The 27,579-nt window shown below is 35.1% G+C and overlaps 1 protein-coding gene across 6 annotated transcripts in view; it reads right to left on the minus strand.

Moving 5' to 3' along the window:
- The window catches only part of sick (sickie), a 353,303-nt gene that overhangs the window by 173,732 nt on the left and 151,992 nt on the right, over positions 1-27,579 (minus strand). For all 6 annotated transcript variants that reach the window (XM_074127748.1, XM_074127763.1, XM_074127757.1 and 3 more), the window contains one exon: positions 6,393-6,589. In XM_074127748.1, coding sequence (XP_073983849.1) covers positions 6,393-6,589 — 197 coding nt within the window. The remainder of the gene's footprint in view (positions 1-6,392; positions 6,590-27,579) is intronic.

The raw sequence follows: 27,579 nt of genomic DNA on the forward strand, positions 1-27,579 counted from the left end.
TTATTTTTCAACATAGTCTCCTTTTAGGCTTATACACTTCGTCCAACGCTGCTCTAGTTTGTTGATCCCTTCCGAATAATAGGATTTGTCCAAGTCTGAAAAATAGCCATTCGTTTCTGCAATCACCTCCTCGTTTGAATAAAATCTTTTTCCCGCCAGCCATTTCTTCATATTGGGGAACAAATAGTAGTCCGAGGGAGCCAAGTCTGGAGAATAGGGGGTATGTGAAACGAGTTGGAACCCTATTTCCATTAATTTTGCGACCATAACTGCTGAGGTGTGAGCTGGGGCGTTGTCGTGATGGAAAAGGACTATTTTGTGGGCCAATCGTGGGCGTTTTTCTTGCAGCTCGGTTTTGAAACGGTCCAATAACGATGAATAATATGCACCTGTAATAGTTTCACCCTTTTCCAGATAGTCGATGAGGATTATTCCTTGCGAATCCCAAAAGACAGTCGCCATAATCTTTCCGGCCGAAGGAACGGTCTTCGCCTTTTTTGGCGCAGATTCCCCCTTGGTAACCCATTGTTTAGATTGTTCTTTGGTCTCAGGAGTGTAGTGATGTATCCATGTTTCATCCACAGTGACGAAACGACGCTTAAAGTCCTGCGGATTCTTCTGGAACAGCTGCAAACCGTCCTTGCAACACTTCACACGATTTCGTTTTTGGTCAAGCGTGAGCAATCGCGGCACCCATCTTGCGGATAGCTTTGTCATGTCCAAATGTTGATGTAAAATATTATGTACCCGTTCATTCGAGATGCCCACAGCACTAGCAATCTCACGCACCTTCACTCTTCTGTCATCCATCACCATATCATGCATTTTATCAATGATTTCTGGAGTAGTAACCTCAACAGGGCGTCCAGAACGTTCAGCGTCACTTGTGCCCATATGGCCACTCCGAAAATTTTGAAACCACTTATAAACTGTTCTAATCGAAGGTGCAGAGTCACCATAATGTTTATCAAGCTTCTCTTTAGTCTCCTGAGGCGTTTTGCCTTTCATAAAGTAGTGTTTAATCAACACACGAAATTCTTTTTCGTCCATTTTTTGAAAATCACTCGACTTCCTCGATTCAAACGAATGCCAAACACAAAGAAATAGACCGATCTGGCTGAAACTTGGTGTGTGTTCTTCCAAGAGATGCTACTAACTAAACATAACCTCGATACGCGCCAGTAGTGCTATCTCTCTGACTTTGCACGGACTTTTCAAACGACCCTCGTAGAAGGTGGTGCAATAGATCACGCGGCGGCTAAGGAAGAACCATCAACTAATCTTACTTGCTCCAAATTCTTAAGATTAGAGAACTGAGTTTAGAATGCAGTCAACAAATATTTCTTTTCATATCCAGGACAGTTAAACCAATTTTCTTAGAGAAGAAATTTCCTGAATAATGTAAATAGTTTTCGAAACAATTAGGTACATTTTCATAGCATATTATTATAAAACTTTTATTAGTTCATATTATATTTTGTGAGGGGTACCTTCAATTTCTCTAACCCCTTTGCATGCGCTTATTTTAAAGGTTAAAATGGTTTACCTTTTTAGTGATCACAACAGCCAAATTTAGGCGTCAGGCAATGTAACAAAATATGCCGTCAACAATTTTCTTTTCGCTCAATTTCTTCAAAACAAGTTAATAAATAATTTGCATCAAAAGAGAAAGAGAAAAACAAAAAGTGCTCCCATTTAGTGGATAAAATATCCCAGATGAGAGTGGGATAAATATTCTTGTAAAAATGCCGATGAATGTGTACATGAAGTACAGCGATATTATGAGACATAGAAAAAGGGAAATATTAAGAGCTAGAACATGGAAAATTTCTGAAAGAAACTAGGACGCACTGGTCGGGAGTTCCCGATGAGCTGCCATTATCGATCCTAACCTCATCTGTTGCTCTGAATGGACGATAAAATATTACTTCCAGCTGACCAAATATTGTTGACAACTCTCAGAAACATAATACTATCATTACACTCGCTAGATTCAGTCAAATTTTTTACTAACAGAAGATAAAATAATAATAATACAAAAATAAAAACAATATCCCACCTCGGCATTCTGTTAAAACTTATTTAATTGAGAAGTTGTTTATTTAGGGACATAGCAATAAATACAGGAAATGTATGGAATGAATTGGAATATCCCCAATATCACTAGAACCGGATGTCGATGAATTTTATTTACGATCTGTCCCATAGGAATATGACAGGCATAAATTCAGTTAGCCATAAATTTTACATGTAACACAAATGATTGTAAAATTTTTTCTTTCTTTACTATTTTTCAGTTATTTTATCTCTACAGATCGAATTGACGGAGATAAATTCAACCACAAAATTTAAAGGCGAATTCAATGTGGTTCGCCCTCTCTTTCATATTCAATTCTTTTTCCCCTGGAGTAAAATAATAGATTTTTATCCTTTTAAATAATGGAAAAATTTAGCCGTTACTCTTTAGATCTGTAAATTGGCATTTTAACAAGGGTAGGACGAAAATTAACATTTTTTAGACTTTTAAGGTATAGAACCTTCTTACATAAGGACACCTTCAGCAATTGCTCAACCTAAGTTCATCTTCAAGAACATAAAATAGCCGAAAAACCAAATCCTATTTTAGCAATAAATAAAATCCATTAGCAAAACCCTGAAAACTGTTCCTAAATATTTTGTTTAAACTTTTTATAAATATAAACAGTGTTTTCAAGTATATTTGTCACATTTAATATTTTTCTATAAAACGTAATTGAAGCCAGATCTTTAGTAATGGCATAAGTAAAAAAACTGTTTCAGAACATATTGGCCGATTTCGTCATTTATTAGATACAATAATTTAAGCGTATCAATTGTGTGGCAAAATGTCCAGCCTGGAAAATGGGTTTACTTGAAATGCAATTGCACATCATGGCAGCTATTTCGTATATTGCACTAGGGTTCTCACTAGATTTGTTTTGAGTTTGCGAAATAATTTACTTTGTAAATGTAATTAACACTGAAGGAATCTCCTAGGTTGAAACTCGCTATAAAAATATTTGTATTTGCTATCCACTACAACGACGCCGACACTTAACATTTAATGGACTCAACTGAACTCGAGCAAGATTAATTTCAATTTGTTTTAGCATTTTTAGTTAGTTACATACGAATAAATTTGCATGCTTGAACAACATATGAACAAAGTTAGCGGAAGTAATAAAGAGGGAGTCACTACTAAGTGGCCATCTTTTGACGCCTCCGGTAAACATTGACGGAAGGGGCACTCACTGATGATAAGTGTCAGGAATAGGGAGGGGAATACTGTTAAAAAGGAAATTGAGAAAATCAACAGAACGGAAGTTCCATAGGGATCCACAAAGGAGGGACGTATTAGTGATCATTAAAATGTAAACCAGCTGTATTGGTAAAGGAAGTGAGAAGAGCAGCCAGTAGCCGATCAGAAGTTGCCTTCGGGGCGTGAATGACGTCACCATAGAGCGATGAGTCACACGCACTCTCGAAGTGAGATAGAATTGTCCACACTCCAAATAGTATATAACAACACTGACAAAGACATTAAAAAACAATTTTCAAAACCATTTAGAGTTTGCTAAGAGGGTGAAGAAAAGTTTATAGGTAGGGAATTCAAGGGTATAGGGTTCATGGCATGGTGTTGCTTCAATCCTGACTACCCCCAGGATTGCACTAATTTATGGAATAACTAACTAGGAGACTATATACATACTCGAGGAACTTTGTTAGCCGCACAAGGATGCACACTGGTCCATGCTTGAAGGAGGGATCTGTTAAAGGATATGGTGACAGTTCTTAGTCATCGAGTCTTCTAAATGAATTCCAAGCAAATTCTTAAAAACCCGAAAGCCTAATCAGTTAAGCACTATTGTTTTGTGAGTTTACTCAATCTCTTTTGGTACTGTAAATATAAGTAATAATTTCAGCAAAATAAACATATAGATATTAATAAAAAATTCGAGTCCTGAAGATGAACTAAATACGAGTATAGTTCAGTTCATGGTGACTGATTCATTGTTTCTATAGGATGAAAAAATAACTGTCCACTTCAGTCATATTTTGTACTTTTTTTATTAAGCCGAGCTTTCGACCTAGGGACTAGGTCATCTTCATTACATTATATTAATGATGTAATATTTTACATCATTAAAGGTTGGTGTGTCTTCTGTCTTGTCTACTCATGGGCTGATGGACTCAATTCTCTCAGTCCATGAGCAGACAAGTTAAGACACCTTTAATGATGTAAAATACTCGTATTACATAGCCAATTAGCCCTGAAGATGACCCTAGTCCTTAGATCGAAAGCTCTAGGAAATGTGACTGAAATTGGCAGTAATTTTTTCATACTAAATATGGTTCAAAACGTAAGCGTAGATTGTTTATTTATAAACTGATCAAAACTCAAGAATTCCTCAAAAATAATGTCAATGATTGGTCAAGAACTGATACTATTTTTATACACCCAGATAGCAAGAACTTTTTACAGAGAGCAACAATAATGGCATCAACTCTTAACATCTGATGTTTTTCAGCAATCCGAAGTAACTTTCACTAAAGTGATATAAAATGGAATGAACACAATAATGGAAGAAATTAAGGTAGACATAATGCGCTCACGGGAAGTCATTCAGGGTCATTTAGGTGATGGCCGAGTTGATTTGGTTCGGTAAATTGGCCGGCCGTTTTGGAGTTGGTCCAACGGACAGTATTTCGTTGATTTATGGTCGACCACAACTCTCTTAGGCTGCTCTATTGCTGGAAACATAATTCTATTACCATTCTATTTTATTTTTAAGTTGAACAGTTTTTTTTTTTACTGGAAAAAGTTTCTACCCATCATCTACCCGTCATAAAGGTTAGGAATAAAAGAGTTAATTTGTATTTAAAGCTGCAAAAGCGTTCTTCTTTTTTAAAGAAATGTGTTCAAAACTTCGGTGTTGCAAGCGATCAACCATAATTGGATTTCTGATTGAAAAAAAAACCATAATTCAAAACTAGGGCTACTACTTAATTTTTTCATATTATGACAATGAAAGTTTGAGTCAACTCCCACGATATTTCAAATAATCTGTTTGCTTACATAATTGTTTATAACAAGTGATGAAAGAAACAGTGTAAAATGTAGAAAAAGGTTGGTCGAACTTTATTAGTTGGCTGAATGAGTAAAGCTGGATATTACTCTGACAAAGGAGATTCGTACTTTTTTGGAATCCTTTGGAGGAACACCGTCGCTACTATCTTTGCCTTCCAAGTGTATCCATACAATGTTAAAGCTTTCAAGGGTGTTCATTGCCAAGAATCACCACGAATTGGTAAGCTAATTGAGTTGATCCTCACTGCCAAGATAGAGGCAGTTGCAACATTTAAGACCAGAAAAAAATCATTAATATAGAGCAAGTTAAATGTTGCTAGAGAAAATGACTACAAAATGATGGTCACCAACTTTCGAAACAAGTAGAACAAATAAGGTCTCCTCAAATACTCCCAAAAATAAGTCTATATTATTAAGCAATTTCTATTCTTGAAGTTGAACAAAAAGGAGATCTCTTTATTGCATATTTGAAAGATAAGTTAACAAAGAAAATTGTTGGATACTGATGATGTTCATTGTACGACAGGTAAGAAACGTTGTAAACAATAAAAGCTGTGAAAGAAGGGAGGCAGTATCGCGCAGTTGCAGAATGGCTGGAATTGAAGCAGTCAGGAAATGCTGCTTTGTCATAATTTTAAATTAAGAATCTTTCACTGCTGATTTACAAAACGAAGAGTTTATTTATATTAGTTATCGCCCAAACTAAGGGGAAGTTAAACCTCGTCTGAAAAGAAGGAAACAACTTTCGAAACACAATTGTAAAGCAGCAGAATAAAGAAGTAGCTACAAATCTTTGAACTTTTCAACCGTAAATAACAATAAATACTGATATAATTTTGAATCCTACAAATTGTTTGTAAACCGTCCAAACGAACAAAATCTACATTATATTTTTTTTTTTGTTTTAATTTCAGAGTTAAGCTATCACATCAATAAAGCGTATTTGAACAAGAGTAAAAGTTGATGAAGCAGTATTCGTGAAGTTAGAATGCTGTACAGCATAACTTGGAAACTTGTACTCAAAGGGGCTTGATTGATCCGAGATAAGCACCTGCTTTGTAAGCATCTCTCCTAGCAGGCAAAAGATTCATGTTTCATATTCTGTTGAAATTTACGGTTCATCTTCAAACAAACAACGGCAAAAGAGATAAAACATTATCAGCTGCGTTAATAATTTAAATTAAATAGATATGAATAGAAAACCAGATTACCTGAAAATAGATTTCACAACAAACAAGGGATATATTTTATCTAGTTATACGTATTATAATTAAGCAATCTTCACCTGGATAACATATCGTCGTGCTTCTTAATACGGCTTGCTTCTGCTTGCAATTTCAACTGTTGTTTGTGTTTGGAAAGTGCAAAGAACAAAGCCAAAATTGATTTAAGAGAACCTTCTCTAATCTCTTTGGCCGAAACACCTTCCAAAGAGATGCCCAGCCTTTCAACAGCTCGTAGACATGCTCGCACGTTGTCCACCTGAAACGGAAGAGGTTATTTTAATAAAAAGAAAAGAAATTACTTACTAAAATAATCTACAATTGATTGTGGTGACAAAGTAAATTATTGAGTAAGCAGCGCTCCTCCAACAGAAAAATTAAGAACGTCAATTGTATTGTAGAAACCAGTAACCAAGATGTAGGGTTCTGTGATCTGATATCCACAGTCGTAAAGGTAAAGGTTCACTTCATCATTGAAGATAGAACACTAGCCTGAGGCGGGCAATATCTAAGCAGCTTAAAGATGATTTGACCGTAGATGTAGAGGACTCTTAATTTAAACAACTATATTATAGAATAAATGCAAAGTATTGTAGATCTATTGTTAATCTATGTATTTTTTTTTTTTTTTTTTTTTTTTTTTTTTTTTTTTTTTTTTGGCGCATCAACAGCTGAGGTTATTAGCGCCCGGAGCTTTTTCCAGTGCACTGCCGGCCTCCGGACAGTGTTCTCTCGTTACAGACAACACTGTCCATCACCGGACAGTGAGCTGTAAGAAGCTCCTAGGAAGAGAAAATCTAAGGGTCAGCTGCTGGATTCGAACCCGGGACCTCCGCGTGGGAGTCCAGTATGCTAACCACATAGCTAATCCCTTCCCTGTTAATCTATGTATTATTCTAAAAAACTTTTCTAGGTTAATTTCAACAAGAATAGCCCGACATATGTTTTTAAAAGTTGCGTTCAGAACAGACTGGTTCACATATGAGTAATTTCCATCTAAATGTTTGCGTTCCATATATCAAGAACAGCGAAATGATAAAACCATAAACATTAAAATGATTAGATATAAATTCAGATTGGTAAAAAAAAAAAATGTAGGTAGTTCCCCTTACAGTAAAAGAAAATATTTCATGTCCTAAATTAGATCTTTAAGTTACGAAAGTTACCTACTGAATAACGTGTTCAAAAGGGCTGTAAGAAAATTAATAACCATTTCCGTTAAAACTGGTTCCGTATTAACATTATCTAATTACACATTATGAACAAAAATGGTATGACCTTCATAAATGCGTGTGCTGACATTTTCTCCTCGCACTTTGGTAAGTTAAATATGTACATACGTCGTGAGATATTTTGACTTTAAGGCAAACTCATATCCCAAAGGATTTGACATTTAACTGATCAAGTCTTTATTACTTTACCAAATTACTTTCCTTCTGAAAGGTCCCCGCGTTCGATGATTTAACCATTTGATATCGCTTCCACTAAACGTAACGGAAAATTTGCTGGATGATTTTTATCTTAAATCAAACCAATTTAAATCTGGAATATTGCTTACAGTTTTGGTGCTTTTTTCCCCCCCAGAAGTGTTGTAATACCTTCATCTAAACATATATTTTATTCTGCACTTGCTAAATTTTGGCAATTTGTAAAATTTGTTTCTAAAATGTTCATCTTTTAGTGTTAGCTTTTAAATTGTAATTAATCTTCTAACTTAAATCTCAGTAAAAGAATTCAATTTCTTCACGCTAATGAGCTAAGTTTCCTAAAATCAGAATATTTCCTATAGGCTTAGTACATTTAAATTCTCACTTAACGTCTAGCACATCTAAGGGATTAGCTGAGTGGTTAGCGAGCTGGACTCCCACGCGGAGGTCCCGGGTTCGAATCCAGCTGCTGACCCTTAGATTTTCTCTTCCTAGGAGCTTCTTACAGCTCACTGTCCGGTGATGGACAGTGTTGTCTGTAACGAGAGAACACTGTCCGGAGGCCGGCAGTGCACTGAAAAAAGCTCCGGGCGCCAATAACCATAGATGTTGACGCGCCTTAAATCATAAAAAAAAAAAAAAAAAAATCCAGCACATATAAAAGAAGGCAGCGAAATGTCTCAGCTAACAGAAATCACTATTAAATGTGACTTTTTCATTCAAATCAATTTTAAAAATAAAATTGATGCCCTAAGTTATTCAGTATTTGCTGGTTTTTTTCTTAACTTGAAGAAGTCAGAGAAGAGAGAAGACGATTGGTTCTCTGGGTATTGTTTTTTGAGAGAGGTCAGTTGTCACAAGAAACTGTTTTCCCCATTTTTCTTTCTGCAGATCCACAATTAAACTTTTGTGTCAAGGCGATGGTATCAGAGTGTAACAAGAAAAGAAGATAATATTAGTATTGATGTATTGAAAAAGTAAAGTAATCGCCTATTTTTTCAGGCGGGGCTTTACGTCCAACTACCAATTAGGTGTCGTGGACGGAGGCGACCAGCAAACATACTTTACTGTATTTCTTTTATTAACCATTAAATAAAATCCAAGGCCTAGAGGCCGGGAATCGAACCCAGTACCACAATACATATTTGCTTTACAGGTCTCGCCTCTAACCGCTCAGCTACCGAGGCGCCTTATTATTAATGTTACCAGTGTGAAAGTCACAACAAGAGAGCCTATAAACAATCTAAAAGAAAAGTAGAATGCACTTGCAATCTTCTGCAGGACTATAGGCTCTCTCTCGCCTAAAATAATACTTCCATCTTCAGATACCACTTTACATACATAAAAAAGGAAAAAGACGATGAATATAAAAGAAATTCCTCGGTAGTTACGATAGATCTAAGGGTGGCAGATATTTTCGGGGGGTTGAGCACTTGGAGAAGAGGAACAGGACAGCATAGAGGGGAGACAGAGTTTGTAGAAATAAGATCGACCGAAGAAGCACGCCCCTGTTTATAGACCGATGCTAATGTAGATTTGATTGACCTTACTCTCCAGGATAGAAGATGTTATCATTAGATATCAACCGGATTTCCTTCCTCAACTTACCGTCTGCATATCTACTTATATCTAAAGCGCTCAAATTCTCTGTGTTCAGATGTTATTAACATTCTGAATGGTAAAGCTTCCCCAACTGAGTGCAGAGTTTCCTCTACATCTAAAACGTTGCCACTATCATAGCTATCAACTATTTCACTCTCTCCTTCTGTTCAATGGTTAAATTCTTAGCTATCTGAAAGAGATAACTGGAAAAGCGAGTCCTGGAGAAGAGGAAAAAAATGAACTAAAACAGAATTTCAAAATAGTTACCAGACTAAGTAATGAGCCATTAAGAATTTTCGCAAGTAGACCATTAGTAAACAGACCTTATAGAAACCACAATCATAATAATGATTAGTTTAAACGATTAGCTATTAGAAAATATGCTAATAAGACTGTTGACGTCATGTAAGAATTGTCCATAGAAGGCAGTGTGTTTGCCGCCACAAATCAGTCTGATTGCTTAAAGTGCAGCGCAACTATCTAGGCTAAGAACCAATCAACCAATAGAGTATTTCCATTATTCTGTCTTTCTCTAAACCATCCAATTATCTAGTTGTTGTTACCTTTAGCCATTCAACGCCTAGACAGCTCTCCTTGTACACTTCTACAACACGTACTGTTACCATACAATTTGGGGGACTTGCGACACCATCACCGCAACCCATAACAACAAGACGGAAACGAAAAAAAAAATCTCATCTCCCCTCTTTGCTTTGCAAGTACGGGGGTGTGAGAGTGGCGTAATAGAAAATAATGATTATTACTTTTGGAAGCTGGGATGTAGTTCTCAATTAGGCAGGAGTAAAGGTACTTCATAAACAATGTCTAGAAAAGTCTGCTAATTAACTGGAAAAATTATGTCTGACAAAATTCAAAACTTTTTATTAAGATTAAGCACTTGCGAAAGTAATAAATCAGTTGTAAGAATTTAGTTTAAAACATGTTGCACTCCAAATCCAACATTTAATTAAGTCAGTTAGATTATTAAAACCCGAACTTGCAGTGAATCAAATCTGCAAATTAGGCTGGTTGCAGTTCAATCTAATTTATGAGAGTTTAATTACAACTAAAGCCCCAACATAAAACTTCATTTTGCTCACTTAATATTTTAAACAATTTATACAGATTCTACCCTTAGATTCTTGGCTTAGTCAATCCCTTGTTCTGCCATATTCATTCTCTGTCTAGATAGCCATGGTAACGGTTTTTCCAAGTTGCCAGTCATGCAGTACTCGAGCTCCTGAGATTAGGGAACTGAATAGTAGGTGTTTTCATTCCTGAAAGGAACTTTTTTCAGGTAAAAAGAGTACCAAATATTAAAATGAATCACTTTGATAAATGTATTAGCTAATATGTGTACGACAACAACATGAGCGATAGTGTTTGGATCATGAAGGCCAGAAATGGTTGAATTTAAACTTTAAATTGTATCAACAAAACGAACATAGCTCACTCCGTACCTTGTGTAACTTCTCTCAAACGGGACTCTTTCCATTTTTTTTTTTTTTTTTTTTTTTTGGCATTGGCTTCCGCCATACAGCCAGCATCGTCTAGGTGCTTATCACTAGAATATCACTCACTCTCCATTCTTACCTACAAATACATTCGCTTCACACATTCATCATTCTACTATATACTGCTATTTACATAAACTACTGCTAATGGATGGAGCAGCACTCTGTGCCATCCTTATAGCTTAACCAAAATTAAAATCACGTAATCCTTCTCTAAGCATTTTCTTCCATTCATTCTAATTCGGCTATAGCTTTTAAATACATTCATATTTCATTGCTAGCTCTGCTATCGACTTAAGCACATAAATGTTGGTGGAGAATATAATGTCTTCGTAGCGAAATGGTGCATCTAAATACCTGTATATATCGTCAAACATTCGTTTCCTTTCTATCACATAACGTGGACATATCATTATTACATGTTTGAAATCCTCCTCCTCATTGCAATCTACGCAAAGAGGAGAGGACCTTTTGTTGATCCTGTGTAGATACGATCCGCACACCGCGTTGTTCGCTCTCAGCCTGCTTATTGTCGTAACAACCCATTTATTAGTGACAGTTCCCTTAAACCATGGTTGTCTAGGTAACTGATCTGCCATAGTTTTATAGAATCTACCTTTATCACCATTATTGTAATCTGTCTGCCATTTTTGTAGTGCTGCTTTTGCAATTATACCCTTGATATCGGTGTGTGGTAATTTATAATTAGCCATTTCCCCACTATTGGTGGCTTCCTTTGCAAGTGTATCAACAATTTCATTCTCTTTTATACCACAATGACCCCTTACCCACAAAAAATTAATGCAGACTCCCTTCTCTTTAAAAATGGCAATAGTTTCTACAATCTCTGCGATGTGATTCATTCCTGTAGACTGGTTGTGTATATGTGATAATTTACACAACGCACTCTGGCTGTCACTAATAATGGTATATTTGTCTCCGACAACGAATAAATATATTTTAAAGCCGTTAAAATAGCAATTAGCTCCGCTGTATAGATGGACGCCTCATCTTCTAATTTAATTATCGTAAAAAATAGTAACTTCTATTCTATAAGCGAGCGGTAATTCGCCAGCCTCTGCGTACATTACGTCCACAGGTGTGCTGTTCAAGAATCCGAGACACAATCTGATACATTTATTTTGTAGTACGTGAAGGGGTCGCATAAAATACTTGCAGGCCTGACCATACAGAAAACACCCGTAATCCAGTACCGCTCTTATTGTGGCCCTGTAGAACATTAGGGACACCTCCGGGTCCGCCCCCCACTTCCTATGGGAAAAGGCTAGTAATGTGTTGAAGTACTTTTCTATTTTTATTTCCACGGTTTCGATGTGTTTTTTCCAATTAAGTACTTCCATTTCATTGCTGTCTGCTCTAGATTAAAAGAAATTAGATTAAAATGTTTTAATCAAGAGATACTGTCAAAAGATGATTTAAAGAAATGGAGACTATGGCTGAATTGCTGCGGTCAGTTACTGTAAGAATGCCACGATACTGCGACAAAACATGTTAAAATTTAGAAACTATAATTTGTGTGATTTAACTATTATTATTTATTTATTTTATTATTACTTTTTTGTTTTATTTATTTTTATTTTTTTAGTTTATTTTTTACTTATTAGGAGTATCTTTCCTTTATTACTCGTTTATATTAACAGTAATGTAATCAATCTTGTAATGTAATGTATTTAATCTATGAGATGACCGACTCCCCCGATGGTCTATGACCAGGAGGCAGTCTTTTAATGAAATAAAGACTATTATTATTAAAATGAATCAAGATTAACTGACCAAGAAAACTATATGAAGACACAAAGTTGCTACAATGAAAAATCTAATAACTTTTACACATGTAACATAAGTTTATAAATTTCGACAATGATAGAAAAAGAACTTCATCAAGTACCATTAGATCTTGTTCAAAACAAAATCGAAAATAATGAAACGATAAAAGATTTAGCGAAATTTCTAGTTACAGACTAGTTTTATGATCAGCAGTTTCCCGGATTGTGTTCAGCAGGATATTTTATTATTCACTTAACTATTTCAGCAGAAGAATTATCATTTTCGATATCAAAATTGATAAATTTGCGCCAGCAATATTGATGTAGGATTGAGAGAAATCTAGATTTTGATTAGTCTTTAAACTTCCTTATCCTTCCTCCGTTCTCATTTATTGGCTGTGCATTATGAATTTGGGGCGGGCGAAAGCAATTGTTCCATAAATTAGAGAGGGGAGGTAACAGCAAATAGTAGTGGATAAGTTTATTCCCAAAGTGCCAGATTCCTTCCCCCAAATTATTTCACCAAAGTAAGAGGTCAGAGTGTTGTTGAAAATTACATAATTATATGCAAACCAGGAATGAGTAGCTAAGAGCTAGCGGAGTAGAGGACCTGAATTACAGAAACAGGGCTGAGGTTACAGCGGTTTATTATAATATGCAATACCGAAAGTGGAGGTAGAGTGCGGCCGTACTCCAGCGTAGACAGTCAGAGGAACCCTGCAGTTACTGCGTAGTTTGTCTACACAAAAACAACTACCCCCCCCCCTCCACCAAAAAAAAAGAAGAAGAGTAAAACCCAGAGACAACCACAACCTGGCCTTGTTTACCTTCCACCTTCCGCTTTACATCAATTCCACCCTATTGATTCCATATATACATACAAACAGACAACGCTGTTGTCTTGTTTTCCTACCAACCCCCAACCACTCCCTTTGGTAGATATTACGCAAACCTATCCAGTTATGTTTGCATTTCAAAGGAGGAGACCATCGTGTCCTATCTCTTCACTGCCACCTTGAACACAGAAAATGGAATATATTTCTCCTTTTAATACATACAAACACAATATCCACCCCTCAAGTTATTTTTTTGTTTTTAAATATTTTCGCACGTGATGACGTACTGAATTCTGATCATGCTGAAGAATCATTTCCATTGCACAGATGAACGAACTCTGTAGTTATTCACGTTTTTTAGTGAGGACTGACATAAAGACAAATATGTTTCTAAAATATCCTCCACTCCACATCCTTCTAATTCAAATCTTCAATTAACCATAATAACTGCTCACCATTCTATTCTCGTTATCCATGCTGCTTGTTCTATAACTTGTAAATTGTGAGTTAGTTAACCTTATTCTAGATCCTTACCGATTAAATAATATTTGAAAGGTTTAAGAAACAGCTTTTGCATTTAATTAAGTATTTAAGAAATTTGTAGAGACATTACAAATGTTTTTCATTTTCATCTACCAGAACAATTTACCTTTTATTTTTTTACTTATCTTGTTATCTTTAAAACAATTTGATGTAATTGAGGATGCAACTGTTATCTTATTTTATTATAAGCAACATCTATAAACAAACATACTTTAGTTATAATTTATTACTTTAAAAAATTGTTACCAAAATTTTCAAACAAGTTTTTTTTAATGTATTTAGCAATTTACAATGTGTCTATAAATATTTGCAATAAGTAAAAACAATGGTAATGATGTAAATGGTGCGTGACGAGCAGGAGGAGAGAAACTACCCAGCGATAGCACTCTCGATATGAAACCGATTATGATGACGACGATCTTCAGACCTCAAGGAGTTCTCGGGAGCCACTGGCGATTCAGTCGGCGAGGAGTATTGTTAGGGATTTCAGAGGAGGCGAGAGATTGTACGAGAGGATTTGACAAGTAGAGAGAGCAGCATGGAATTTTGGATATTTCGTCTTGGTGAGTTGTATTTACTTCGTCTTGGTTGTAAGTACTTAAAAACATTATAGTTTTAAGTAGTTTTTCATAGGGTAAATTATTTTCACTGATATAAAAAGAAAGAAAAAATGATGATGATGCATCATGTTCTTATTTTGAGTGGAGGGAAATCCGATAAAAATTAACTCACGTTGGGGCAGTAGCCCCGCCATTTGGAGAGCCTCAGCAAAATTAATAATGAACAATGAGAGCAACAAGGAGAACTTAGGAAAGAAATACGATTATGTACAACTGGTTTCAAAACTAAAATCACTTTTTATATTGAAGGAGGTAATCAGTGCTGGACTCGTTTTTCATGCGATTTAAATTCACATATCAATAAACTAATACCACTTTGGACTGACGTACTACTTGCACCACCCAGACAAAGTAAAGTTACAGGCTTGAAACTTTCACAGCTTATTTACATAAACTTAAGTGGTAAATGATTTCAAAGTGCAACTAGATGCCAACAATATTATCATTGTTAAGTTCGTTGGATTGTCGTTGTCCTAAAAATGCTTTTTGATAGTTAGGAAACTGGTATCTTTTTTCAGGCATCTTTTAGGCTTCTGTCTGGATTTCTTGATGGGTATTGAGGTTTCACAGATATATCTAAATAATGGAGCTTATTGAAGTAGGAATTTTAAGGGCATTATTAGTGGTAAAGGCATTGAAATTTATTTTGCAAACATAATTTCGATTATTTATTAGACAAAAGATTAAATTGAGGCATCCATCAACACGAACCTGAATGAACATCAATAAAACAACAACAATCAGTTGACTGATTAATTCATTTACATATAAACTAAGTAGTAGATATTGCGAATGGTTAGGGTGTTGAATGAAGTTAATGCGAAGTGAATATTTGCGAGGGGAACGATGTTAGCCGAGGAGATTTGTAAAAACGCATGTGTGATATGTTTGTGTAGGATACGCACGAAGGGGACGGGTTTATTAAGATCAATCTTACACTATCTCTGACAACCCCGTCATTCGCCTTAGCCAAACACATCTTCCTTTGTTTGCATTTTGACAACTCTTCTAATCTGCAACAGAGTGCAGTAATTTATTGTCGTACCAAACAAAATTGCTCCTTCCCTTGCTGTCATTACACAGTTAGCAATCGACGAATCTTCTCCAAATTGATTAATTCATTATTAAAGCTCATCAACGTTGACGTAGATGATTGGTCCTCAAGTTATTAAACAGGTAAAATCATTTTTAATGAGTGAATCAAAACTTTAGTGTGACCAGAAAATCACAAGCTGCAATAAACTGTAAATTATTTTTAGACTTCCAAAAAGGAAGGAAAAGTTACATTTTTTGGGCATCGTAAATGTTTTTCAAACTGTTTCTTGTTCGTAATTTGATCAAAATTATTGAGGTAGAAGCTTGAGGTGAGTAAGAGAAAAAGTCGTGTGAGTTACATACCCAGATTTTTGGGTTTGGTTTGTCTTTTAACCAATAATTATTATTGAGGACTGGATTAAAAAAGCTAAATATTGACTTAACAAACAGTTGTATGCCAATACTGCTGAGGAATACATCTGCTCTTTCTTGAAAGGTTTCCTGCATTGTTGAAGGGGCTCTGGATAGCTCGTCTCCATTACTCTAGAATAGGTATGGCCAATAAGTCGACCGCAATCTGTACGGTAGATCGCGAAGCGATTGTTGGTCGATCACGGAAGACGATCTCCACACACACCCGTAACGTGGTCGTAGTTCACAGAAACAAACAGAAAATTTCGCTTGTTAGCTCGATAACGTTTTTAGAATTGTTTAGTATTCATAGTGGTCACAATTTTTCACAGTAAAATAAAATATATATCTGTATTTTCCTTTCAGTTACTTCTCAATTAATAAGATATTATGTTGATTTAATACTTTTTTCCCCCCATTTCAAGTTTATATGTATTAAATATCAAGATTTTAATGAGTAGATCGCGGCAAATTTTACAGAGAAAAAGTTCATTCTAAATATACAAAAGTTAGTCCATTCCCGGGGAATAATAGGCATTTTGGATTGCCTGCGTTCCTTCCCCTTTCTGGTGGAACCGCCCTTTTAATACAATATAGTCCATCCCTGCTCTAGGAAATAGTTTCTGTGCGAGAACAGCTTTTCGTTTTCAGTGCGCCGTATTCCTTTAACGTTGAGTGCACTTAATCAATGCGTCTAATTTGAAAAAAAATTATTTGATTATGGTAAAAACTAAATTCTTAGTCAAATCTAGGCTTTCATAGATGCTATCCAGACTATCTGTTTTTGGAGCCTTCCAATGAAATCATGATTTCGAAACTTATATAGGCTTCACGCTGCTTCTGTTATTAATTACTACAATATTTCAGAGGAATCAAACTTCGGAAAAATAACTAAGTCCCCCCCAAAAAAGTAATAATAATGATAGTTTTGGTTTTCGACCGATATTAATTGATGATTTTTGGGGAATATTTAGGTGATTGTAAACTCAACAAATTTTACAATACCCTGAAGAAGGTAATATATTTAACCGAAACGTTGGTATGAAAAAAGAAATTTGTCAATTTATTGACCGCAAAACACTACATCAAGCAGATTTTTGCATCATATCGCAATAAATGTAGAGAATTGACCATCAAAATTATTAACCCATAATTGGTCGAACAAAACACAGCCGACAAAACAAGATCGTTTTTTAGCACAGTCTGGACCACCATGTAACTCAGTATGCATCACAAAACCACAACATATTACGCACGTTCTACTACACACTATAATTATATTTTGCACCACAAAAACACAGTCAGTCACATAATAATTCAATAAAATAGCAAACACAATTCAAACGACAAACAGTATGTTTTGTAAATTCAGTTTTCTCCAAACCATTCCCCCTGTTCATAGCGTGGTACCATGACCACAAAAAGCAATAACATCCATCTTCCACACATAGACACACCATACTGTAGCTCATGCAAAAATATTGGCATTACAGTATTAGGCAGTTATTCTTCTGAAATTATTTCTGTTCTGAAAATGCCCAAAATCAGAACTTTGTTTGAAAAATAATATGCACTAACTCTTAATCGGTTTAGTCCAAGCTTAGAATTTTAGTTTAAATTAAAGTTTATCGAAAAAAATTAATAGTTACTTTTTCTAAACAAAGAGTTGTGCAATAGTCAATAACTCACTAGTTTATAGATAAGTTACTTATTTGATTTATAGACAAGTATTTCAGTGAATTGAAGATACTGACGTTTGATAGCCATGTTTGGTGGCGTAATCCCGCAGGGCTATAATATAGAAATTTTTTTGCTACACATGCGGGACATAAACTAATAATCTTTTTCTTTTTTTTTTGCGTTTATTGTGCTACAATCAGCGCGTTAGCGCTATAAGTAACAATGATACAATAAAGCAATAAATGATAAGGTAACGAGTGGAGAAGTTACTCAGTGGTAACACTCCAAAACATAATATGGTTAGTCTCACTCTCTTCTTCGAGAGGAGATCACGAGGCCACTGTCTTTTAAGATGTCTTCTCGGGTGTTCAGGAAGAGTTCTAGAAGAAAGATTTTGAGCTAGAGGATTTATATGAGATTGCAGGCTGAAGTGGAGTTTTCTGTATCGTGTTTTAGAATGTTAAGGTCAGTGTGTATAGTCAGGTTGGAGACATAAAATGGAGCGTTTACGATAGTTCGAAGTATTTTAGATTGTAGCGATTGAATCCTTTGGAGATTGGAGCGTTTGTTAGAACCCCACGGCTCTATTCCACTGATAACCTAACAACAGAATAAACCTACCAGCTTTATTTTTCAGACCTATGGAATTTGGAAAATGGTCCATTAGAAGAAGTGTTGCCAATGCGCTTCTAATCTCGATAAGATCTTCTCTAGCATTCTCAGACAATACAGACTTCCAAACCCTATCAATCCTTCTATTAATCCTCACAGCAACACTTCAACGTAGACCGAAGACCTCGCAGATATTCACTGATGAAAATTAATTACATTATCCCAATGGATTGTCTCTAAACGAGAGGATGTTTGGGAAATTAGTGAGTCAGCAGGCAATCCAATTAGTCTGGGATTTTCACAGAATTGTGAGTCAAAAGGAAAAATGGTCCATTAGCGAAGATACTCATCATCTCCAGCCATTACTCTAATCACAGTGAGATCATCTCTTGCCATAAGAAGAACAACAGAAGTAGATTAATTGTGAAATTTAGCATGACCAAAATGATAGTTTACAAAGACAATAAGCCAATTAGGTTTAAGTAAAAAAAAATAATAATAATGGCTTTTTCTGAACAATGACCATTGGATAGAAAAGTTTTTTTCTCGTTAATCACCTTGAAGGCCATGAAGTAAGGTCAAGGAGATTCAAAGATTTTGTTGGCATACGTTGGCTAGAATGAATCAATGTTAGGAAACATGGCCGACTCTATAAGCTTGTTTGAAAAGTATTGGGAAAAGAAAAAAACTAGGAACTAGATTAGGAATTGTGTCCTGAATAAGGACTTTACCATCTGAACAGGGATCACGTGACTAACGCGAGAGTCCTTAAACTGCATCATGTTGAAAGATAATAGGTAAAACATTATGCCAGTTTGGTGCAAGCCATGGGTTGGTTGCTTTTTACAACATCTGTGTGGTCACTGGTCACTTTCTATGTATCTTCAGACAGTGTTCTCTCGCTATAGACATTACTGCCCATTACCGGACAATGAGTGAGCTGTAGAGTTCTTAAGAAAGAGAAAATCAAAGGTTCTTTTATTTTTATTACTTTTTGATGTTGATGTGGGTGTTTTTTTTTGTTTTTTTTATGGCGATGATTAAGAAATATCGTAAAGCATAGTTCATAGCATCAGATGTGTCTGGATCTTTAAAGTTAGAAGATCTTGAGAGATCGCTGCATTTATTCGCACAAAAGTCTGTTCGGATTGTTTCTTTTGGGGTTAAAAAAACAAATTTGTTATTATTATATCATCAACATCTCCAGTTTTTAGCTTTAAATGAAAAACTTAAAAGTATTATTTTGAGCAGTAATTTTCTTTCTACCTTTTTTATCTTTCTCTTTTTACAAAGTTTGCTGTTTAGACTTTCAAGAAAAGTTCTAATCGAAACGTTAGTCTAATATAAAAATCCTATGTTCAAAACTACTTTATTTAAAAAACTCTTAAATTAGTTTTATTAATATATTTACAAAAATTAAAGATGTAGCACGTATTTTTTTATTTTACGTTCATGTTATGTCAAAGGGTCTTTGGAGCTAAATGCTGAACATATCATTTAAATAAATGGCAACAATTTTATTTATATAACTGCCTTGTTAAGACCAATTTCGTAGCACGGTTCACAATGACACAACAATGTAAAGCAATATAATAAGAACGGTTGATAATGCCAACAATAGTGTTTGAAGAGAAGCAGTGTGGGCGGGGGTGGCTATCAGAAGAGCCTCAGCACATAGACATGTGTGGGGGCTGAGCTGGGGGCAGTGCATCAAAGGTGATGTTTCCTGTGGGGATCGTTAGGCGCCAGAGGCGGCAATGGACCACCGGGTATACTACCCTCTTTCTCCGCACATCACGCACACATTCGCATTAACACTTGAATTATGCCTTAACGCCCACAGACCTCGTTAAATCCGATGTTACATTCAGGTAGAAATAGCACCATACTCCCCCTGTAGGTGGGCTGAACGTCATATCTATAAAATGTGTGAACTAAGAGTGTGTAGAGCCAGCCAAACATAGATATATCTATCTACACTAGCACAGACTTAGCAAAATAAATAAAATGAGCATTGTTGTAAAGTAGAAATGGCATTTTTATAACTTGACGAGCGAGCACTAGTCCTTTATGTCCTGATTCCTTTAGTTCATCATCCTCCCTCCACATGGACTTACTGCCACCCTGGACCTCAGTAATATTTACCAATAATCTTTATCATAGATTACAATATTATCGTAGTCCTCGCGATTTTATTTATTGCAGAATAATAATTAGGTAATTGCTAAAACACGAAAGCAAACCATTAGTAAAGAAAATTACCAGATACAACAATACTAACTTACATAACACAACAAACAAACAAAAAATAGATGTACGTTTCCTCATTAGCTCTCTGATGAAGTACTATCGCCATCCAACCGACTAGAAAATTTCCTTCATATCCTCCTAAGACATATCCCGTTATCTGCAATTCCATTTCAAACTATCTTATACTGATCTACTCATCCTGGCTCTCTCAACCCAATTTCAATTATTCCCACCAAACGTCTGAGACCATATGGACGGCGGATGTCCAGAGACATTTCCACTTCCTAACGGAAGTGAAATTTTGACGGTAATTAATAAAACGTTTGGGCGCTCTTTGTCTTGTTGATCAATCTCAGCTGTTGTTATTGTGATTTCTGATACAGTTCGTCAGTTTCTTGACAATACTTCTTTGTATTGATGGTTTTTTTTCAAATGTTTAATAGATGCTATCAGCTGCTGTAACCATGTTTGGGGGAGCTCAGTCTAGTCCAATTATTGCCAAAAACGTTTCCTGCTCTCCACAGCGCCCATTTTTCATCATAAAATTTGATTCCATCCAGCAATGAACCGTTTAAATGAACAGAAAAGAATAAATCTCCAAACGTAACAATTTTTGTATTTGTTTTACTATTGGATAGTTCTTAATAAATTCATTTTTCTATTTCTATAACCTGGAGCTTCAAAATTCAATTGACAACACTTACATTACATCAAGAAGTAAAATAGCTTGAGTAATGATCACGTTTTAGATAGAGAAATCAGGTTATGCATCTTTCAGTTAAACATTTATTAATGATTTGTTTATTAAAACATTGAGGCCACGCCAGTTAATTAATTTATTATATAATTAAAATATTCATTTCTGCACATTTCCAACTGAAAGAAACCCTTCCTCAAGATCCTTACGGTAGAGCAAAAATAAAAGCAAAAAAAAAAAAAACCTCTTCAGCACATAAAAGACTCCATTAGGAGCACATTTTCTCAAATACTGGAACAACAGGAAAGATGCTGGAGTTTTTAAGAAGAGATGGGAAACAGTATGGTCTGTTTTATTTTCTTTTACAACGTAACGACCGACTGCAGGCGATAAGAGGAGAAGCGCCTTTAAAAGCTTTTTTACATTCTAAATCTTCTTCCTGTATTCCTTCATCAGCTGATAACTTTATGTTCGAAGATATTTATCGTGACAGATGGAATATTCAATAGTAAGAAGAACCCAGCTACTAACCTACTTTTATTATTGTTATTTATATGGTTATATTCTTATATTTACTGTTTTAAATCGTTATTGCTGTCTGTAGCTATTGCAGTTATCTCGTCTAACTGTTCCTTCAAATCTTGAACTTGTTCACATTTGGAACGTTTACTAAAAGCAAGGAGATAAAACAAGCAGTTTAATCTTCTCTCCAGTGTCTCCTAACATGTTGGAACAAATTTTTGATTATATATAGGTATGTAATAATTCCCCAGTTTAAATGGATAATTTTCATTTAAAAAAAGATTGTAAAGAAAGTTTTGTATGTTCATCCAATTCTACTTATTTCCATTCTGGCAAATATTACATCCACAGAAATACTTCTCTGGCCATTAGCGTCCAAGACTAAATGGTAACTGTTACGTCAATGAAGTGCTTAAAATAGAACACGTAACCAAATCAACTGAGTCTGAACAATAGAAGAAGTTTATCTGTTATTCAATTCATATGATGCTTCTTTGATTTTTATAGTTAATTAGGAGTTTAATGTGGTTTTTATAGTTTTTTGGTTTGTTCACCTACTTTCTGACAGTAAGTTAGTTTGCTACAGGAAATAAATGAAATAATTTGTTATAATTTAATATTTAAATTCTAACTGGGCGATTGACTCTTTACTTCGCACACTCAGGCTGGCTTTAGTATACATTCAATTTTTGAAATTGATTTTTAACTTTCTCTAACTCTACTTTCTCTAATATCGATTTTGAAATCACCTGGTACGAAGAAGTGTTTTCTTATAAAAGGATCTTTGAAAACGGGTGTGCTGGCAGCATAACTCAGAATAGAAAATAGATGATAGTTTTGTATTAAATCGGAGTCATCATGAAGCTTTTAAGAAAAATCCTCCGTCCAAAAGTGCATCTTTACTGAATTCTATTTTTTTTCTAAAGCAGGTGCATCGATTCTCTGTGCACTTCGTATGCTTATTTCATACATGCAGAGCAATAAATTTATAAGAAATTTTTATGATGGTAACAAGATGAAGAAAGACCATGAATTGCTGCAAAGAAATGTAGGTTGCACTCATGTGATCTACAGACTTTGTTCTCCTTTTGCATCAAAACAAAATTAATTTTTTAAAGAATTCTCAATTTAGGAAATCTAACTGATACTTCTTTTGGTTATGTGCAAGCTAAAAAATTATTAAACTGAGTGATATTCAGCAAAATGCAGCAAGTAAATGTGAATTCATCTTAAAAGCTCCATTTTGATCAAAAATTCTAGTAGTGGGGTCAATAATGCTTTATCAATACACGCTAGAGATGAACCTCCATTGTCATCCATTACTTGCGAACATACACCACAGGACATGGCCGGGCTAAACCAGGATGTGTGAGACAGGAATGTCCAAGAAGAATGCCAGTTAACCCCCCCCCCCCCCACCTATAGGGTGAAATCCTTTAACGACACCACATCCTCCACTTCCTCAGACCAGACGTTAGTTTCCTATTCTCCCATCAGACTCCAATATCATGCCACTTAACCCTCGCCGCTCACCAACCAAGTACAATCGTACTGAAATCATATTTCATCTACTCCCCACTTTTATATTGACCCCTTGCCCCATTCCTGCGAGGATTTACTTGCTCAGCTTTCTTCAAACCTTGTCAATACCAAACGGAGAAATTATTCAAATGATAACGCATGGAGGAAATGCATGAGTCTACTAAAAAATACTTTATGGAGGTAATACTGGGAGAGGCTTTACACAATACAGATCCTAAGTATTCACTTCAATATAACCTTGAATAAATTTCACATTTTACGAATTGAGTATCTGAAAATAGAGATTTAAAACGTGAACGAATAGCGATTTATTTACTGTAATACTCGAAACGAGTGCATCTTGCGTTGCAATATTAACAATAAAGAAAGAACTCAAGAAATATACAAGATAAATAAATGAAATGAAAAACCTCCTATTCAGAAGACGAACATTTAGGATTTAGAACCCCTAATAGCAGCAATATACCACAAGATATAATCGTCTTATGGCCCTTTTTTATGTAACATGAGCGTTCCATATTATTGCCGAAGGAATATCCTCCGGCGGTAGACCTTTTAAAAGGAAACGTGTTATTAACAGATCTTTGGCAGGATTTGTCAGATGTTATCGCTCCTTTCAAAGATTAGAAATTTATAAACTTTTCTGAAATAAATAATAAGTGAATTTTATCCTTACAGATCTAAATGCAAACTGTTACTGGTAAGGATTATTTTATAGCTCAAAGAGATGGTTCTGGAATAATTTACTCGGAAAATAAACTTAATGGCGTCACACAGCGAGTGCAATGTTTCTAGACAAATCTTTTTAGCCATCCTAAAACTCAACTTATCAAATTCAATTATTGAACGAGAAAAGAATAAGATTAAATTATTAGACTCTCGTCTGCTTCCTTAAATTTAGTTCGTTTTAAGACCTGGAAAACGAATTTCATTCATGAACATAACAAAATGTAATGTTATTCTCAATTGATAACTTGTAATTCGTTTTTCCATTTTTTTGGCAGAGATAAACATTTTCAAAACCTTCTATAATTACAGATCAAATTAAAATTAAAATTTATTTTATTTTTTTAATTAAGGGCACCAGCATCTGAGATCACAAGCGTCTGTAAATTTGTTTAGTGTATTCCCTAATCTCCGGGGCAGTTTCTCTCGTTGTAGGCAATATTCTCTTATCACCGAACAGTGAGCTGTAAGAGGGTACCTGAGAAAAGAAACTCTAAGAGCAGGCAGTTGAATTCGAACTAGAGATTTCCGCTTTGAAATCCAGGAATAAGTAACATCTGACTTATTCACCACAATATTTCATTTCTGATTTGTACGACTCTTACCCTAATATCTGTTTTAAAATTTCTTCAGATACCAAAACCATCAAATTTATTATCAATTTTTACATTATTTTCTTGTGGTTTTAGAAATAGAAATAGAAAAGAAATTTATTATTCTGGGACAATTGTCCCCTAAGAATAAATACAGGAACAAGTAGAGGCCTTAACAGTTTGGCCTGTGATTATACAGAAATTAAATAAATAAATAAGTATTTACAAAAGTGAAAATATAATAAGTGAAAATGAAAGTAAAAATAAAATAATAAAATAGCAGAAATTAAGGAAATAAATTAAAACAATTAGAATTTCGGAGGAAGCTGAATAGAAAGTAGATAACTGAATAGACGGGATTTAAAGATGGATAGGGTAGGAGCATGGCGGACAGATGAAGGCAAGGAGTTCCAGAGAGAGGTAGCACGTATTAGGAAGGACTTGTCAAAGGATGAGGTACGGTGAGAGGGAATATAGAGATCAGACGAGCGAGATCTAGTGTTACAAGAATCGATGGAGGATTTAAACTTGAGGAGTTGAAAAATATAGGAAGGCCTTTGAGACTGGATGACTTGAAAAAGGAAAGAAGCCAAAAAATACTGGCGGCAATAGACAGGAAAAAGCCACTTCAACTCATCGTAGCAGTGCGAAATGCGAGAGTCTCTGGAAATGCTGAAAATAAATCTTATGAAGCAGTTCATGAGGCAGCAATCAAGTCTTCTATAATTTCTTCAAACATGTCTCTGCAGAAGAAGTATGCTGTTATATGTATAAGAGATTTCGTAAAAGACAGATGAGAAGTTGATGTCTGATAGTAAGAAAAGATTGATATCATCAAGTCTGCATTAACTCAGTGATGAATATAGAACTTGCCAACTAAATGTGAATATCCAAGGAAGGCCTAGGAATGACAATACAATGCCTGAAGTTGATTTAGGACAATAAGGAAGTCACTCAAGACGAAATCGTCGCAATTAGAAATCTATAAATCATATTTATTAGGACGACGTTAACACAGAAACCGGATAACATCCGAGGAAGACTAGAAATCAGTCGAAGTCCTCAATATCCAAGGAAGTACTGCCATGAGATAGGGACACTTCTACCAGACTTTAGCTTAAGCTTAGCTTCAATATCACCAGAAAGACCGCCATACACTAAACAACCATAGTCGAAATGGGGGAATATAAGATAGGAAACTAGGAGTTGCCGGGTCTTAATTGGAAAAAGGTGACGGGAACTATTAAACTGCTTAATGATATGGATGGAACGACGAGAGATTTGGGAAACATGGTTTTTCCAGGATAGGTTTTGATCGAAGTTTTTCACAGAGGAACAATATTTTAATGCTTATCTTGTAACTTTTTGACTATCTCTTACTGTAAGATAAGTTTAAAGTAGGACTTTATTAGCTTCCAAATCAAATTAATCATTTCGACTCCTAAATGTTGTGTTTTTTACTCCAGACCGAAAAAATTTACTGCTTGTCAACCAGTTGTTCTAAATATTTCTTAGTTGATATCTGGGATCCAGCAATGTTTGTTAAGACGTTAATTATTCTTTTATATTATTATACAAATATTTAAAACATAAATTATTTATTCCTTTATTTGTATGTACTTGAATACATAATAAGTAACATACATGAAATTAATGACCACAGATAAATTTTTGCTATTACTGGATATTTTTTAGCATTTCCAGGGCTCAATGGAGAAGAGAATTTTCCGACGGATAAGACTATATCTGCTATCAAAATAAGGCAATAGGAGTGCCGCATCCATCCGAACACCTGCCTCACAAGCGGAAATTCCGCAAAATAGCAAACAAAAAATTCTATTAAGTTTTATTTTAAAAAATAATTTTGGATTCATTTTCTTAAAGCTTTTTGTTTTTAATTTTGGTCGCCACAAAAACACAACATAAAAAATACAATGAACAAAAATATTTTTTTGGTTTAAAGCAAGCAACATGGTAACGTGCTTTATCAGGCCATTATTATTATTATAGCGGCGGCAGCAGCAGTAGCAATAAGCACAGAGCCATGCTTATTCAGGAACCCCTTCGCAAAATATTAACACTGCATACAACAAAACTGGAGCCCAACGTTAATAATGAGTTATTGAGCAGGTAAATTGATCGATCGATATTAAATATTTATGGCCAGTCGACATTATTCGATTCATTAGAGTGTATTTGCAATCTGTTAGCAGTGACTTTCACGGTTACATTGTTTAAATTTACAATCTGTAATAATAAATTCTTTTATTCCAGAATAATAGTCAGGGAAAAACAATTTTTATTTGAAGTGTTTTACTGGATATGGACATTTTCTGAATGGTATTTCTTTGACCAACTTTGAAAGTTGCCATAAATATAGAAGAACATTTCAGAATCCTGATCTAAGAGTGGGCTCACACACTTTGTCTGACTTATTATTGAACTGTGGCAGCAATCAAGTCTTCTACAATTTCTTCAAACATGTTTCTGCAGAAGAAGTATGCTGTTATATGTATAAGAGATTTCGTAAAAGACAGATGAGAAGTTGATGTCTGATTGTAAGAAAAGATTGATATCATCAAGTCTGCATTAACTCAGTGATGAATATAGAACTTGCCAACTAAATGTGAATATCCAAGGAAGGCCTAGGAGTGACAATACAATGCCTGAAGTGGATTTAGGACAATAAGGAAGTCGCTCAAGACGAAATCGTCGCAATTAGAAATCTATAAATCATATTTATTAGGACGACGTTAACACAGAAACCGGATAACATCCGAGGAAGACTAGAAATCAGTCGAAGTCCTCAATATCCAAGGAAGTACTGCCATGAGATAGGGACACTTCTACCA

This window comes from Rhodnius prolixus, unplaced genomic scaffold (assembly GCF_049639745.1).
Source record: "Rhodnius prolixus isolate KJV_2025 unplaced genomic scaffold, Rpr scaffold_1, whole genome shotgun sequence".
Taxonomy (NCBI): domain Eukaryota; kingdom Metazoa; phylum Arthropoda; class Insecta; order Hemiptera; family Reduviidae; genus Rhodnius; species Rhodnius prolixus.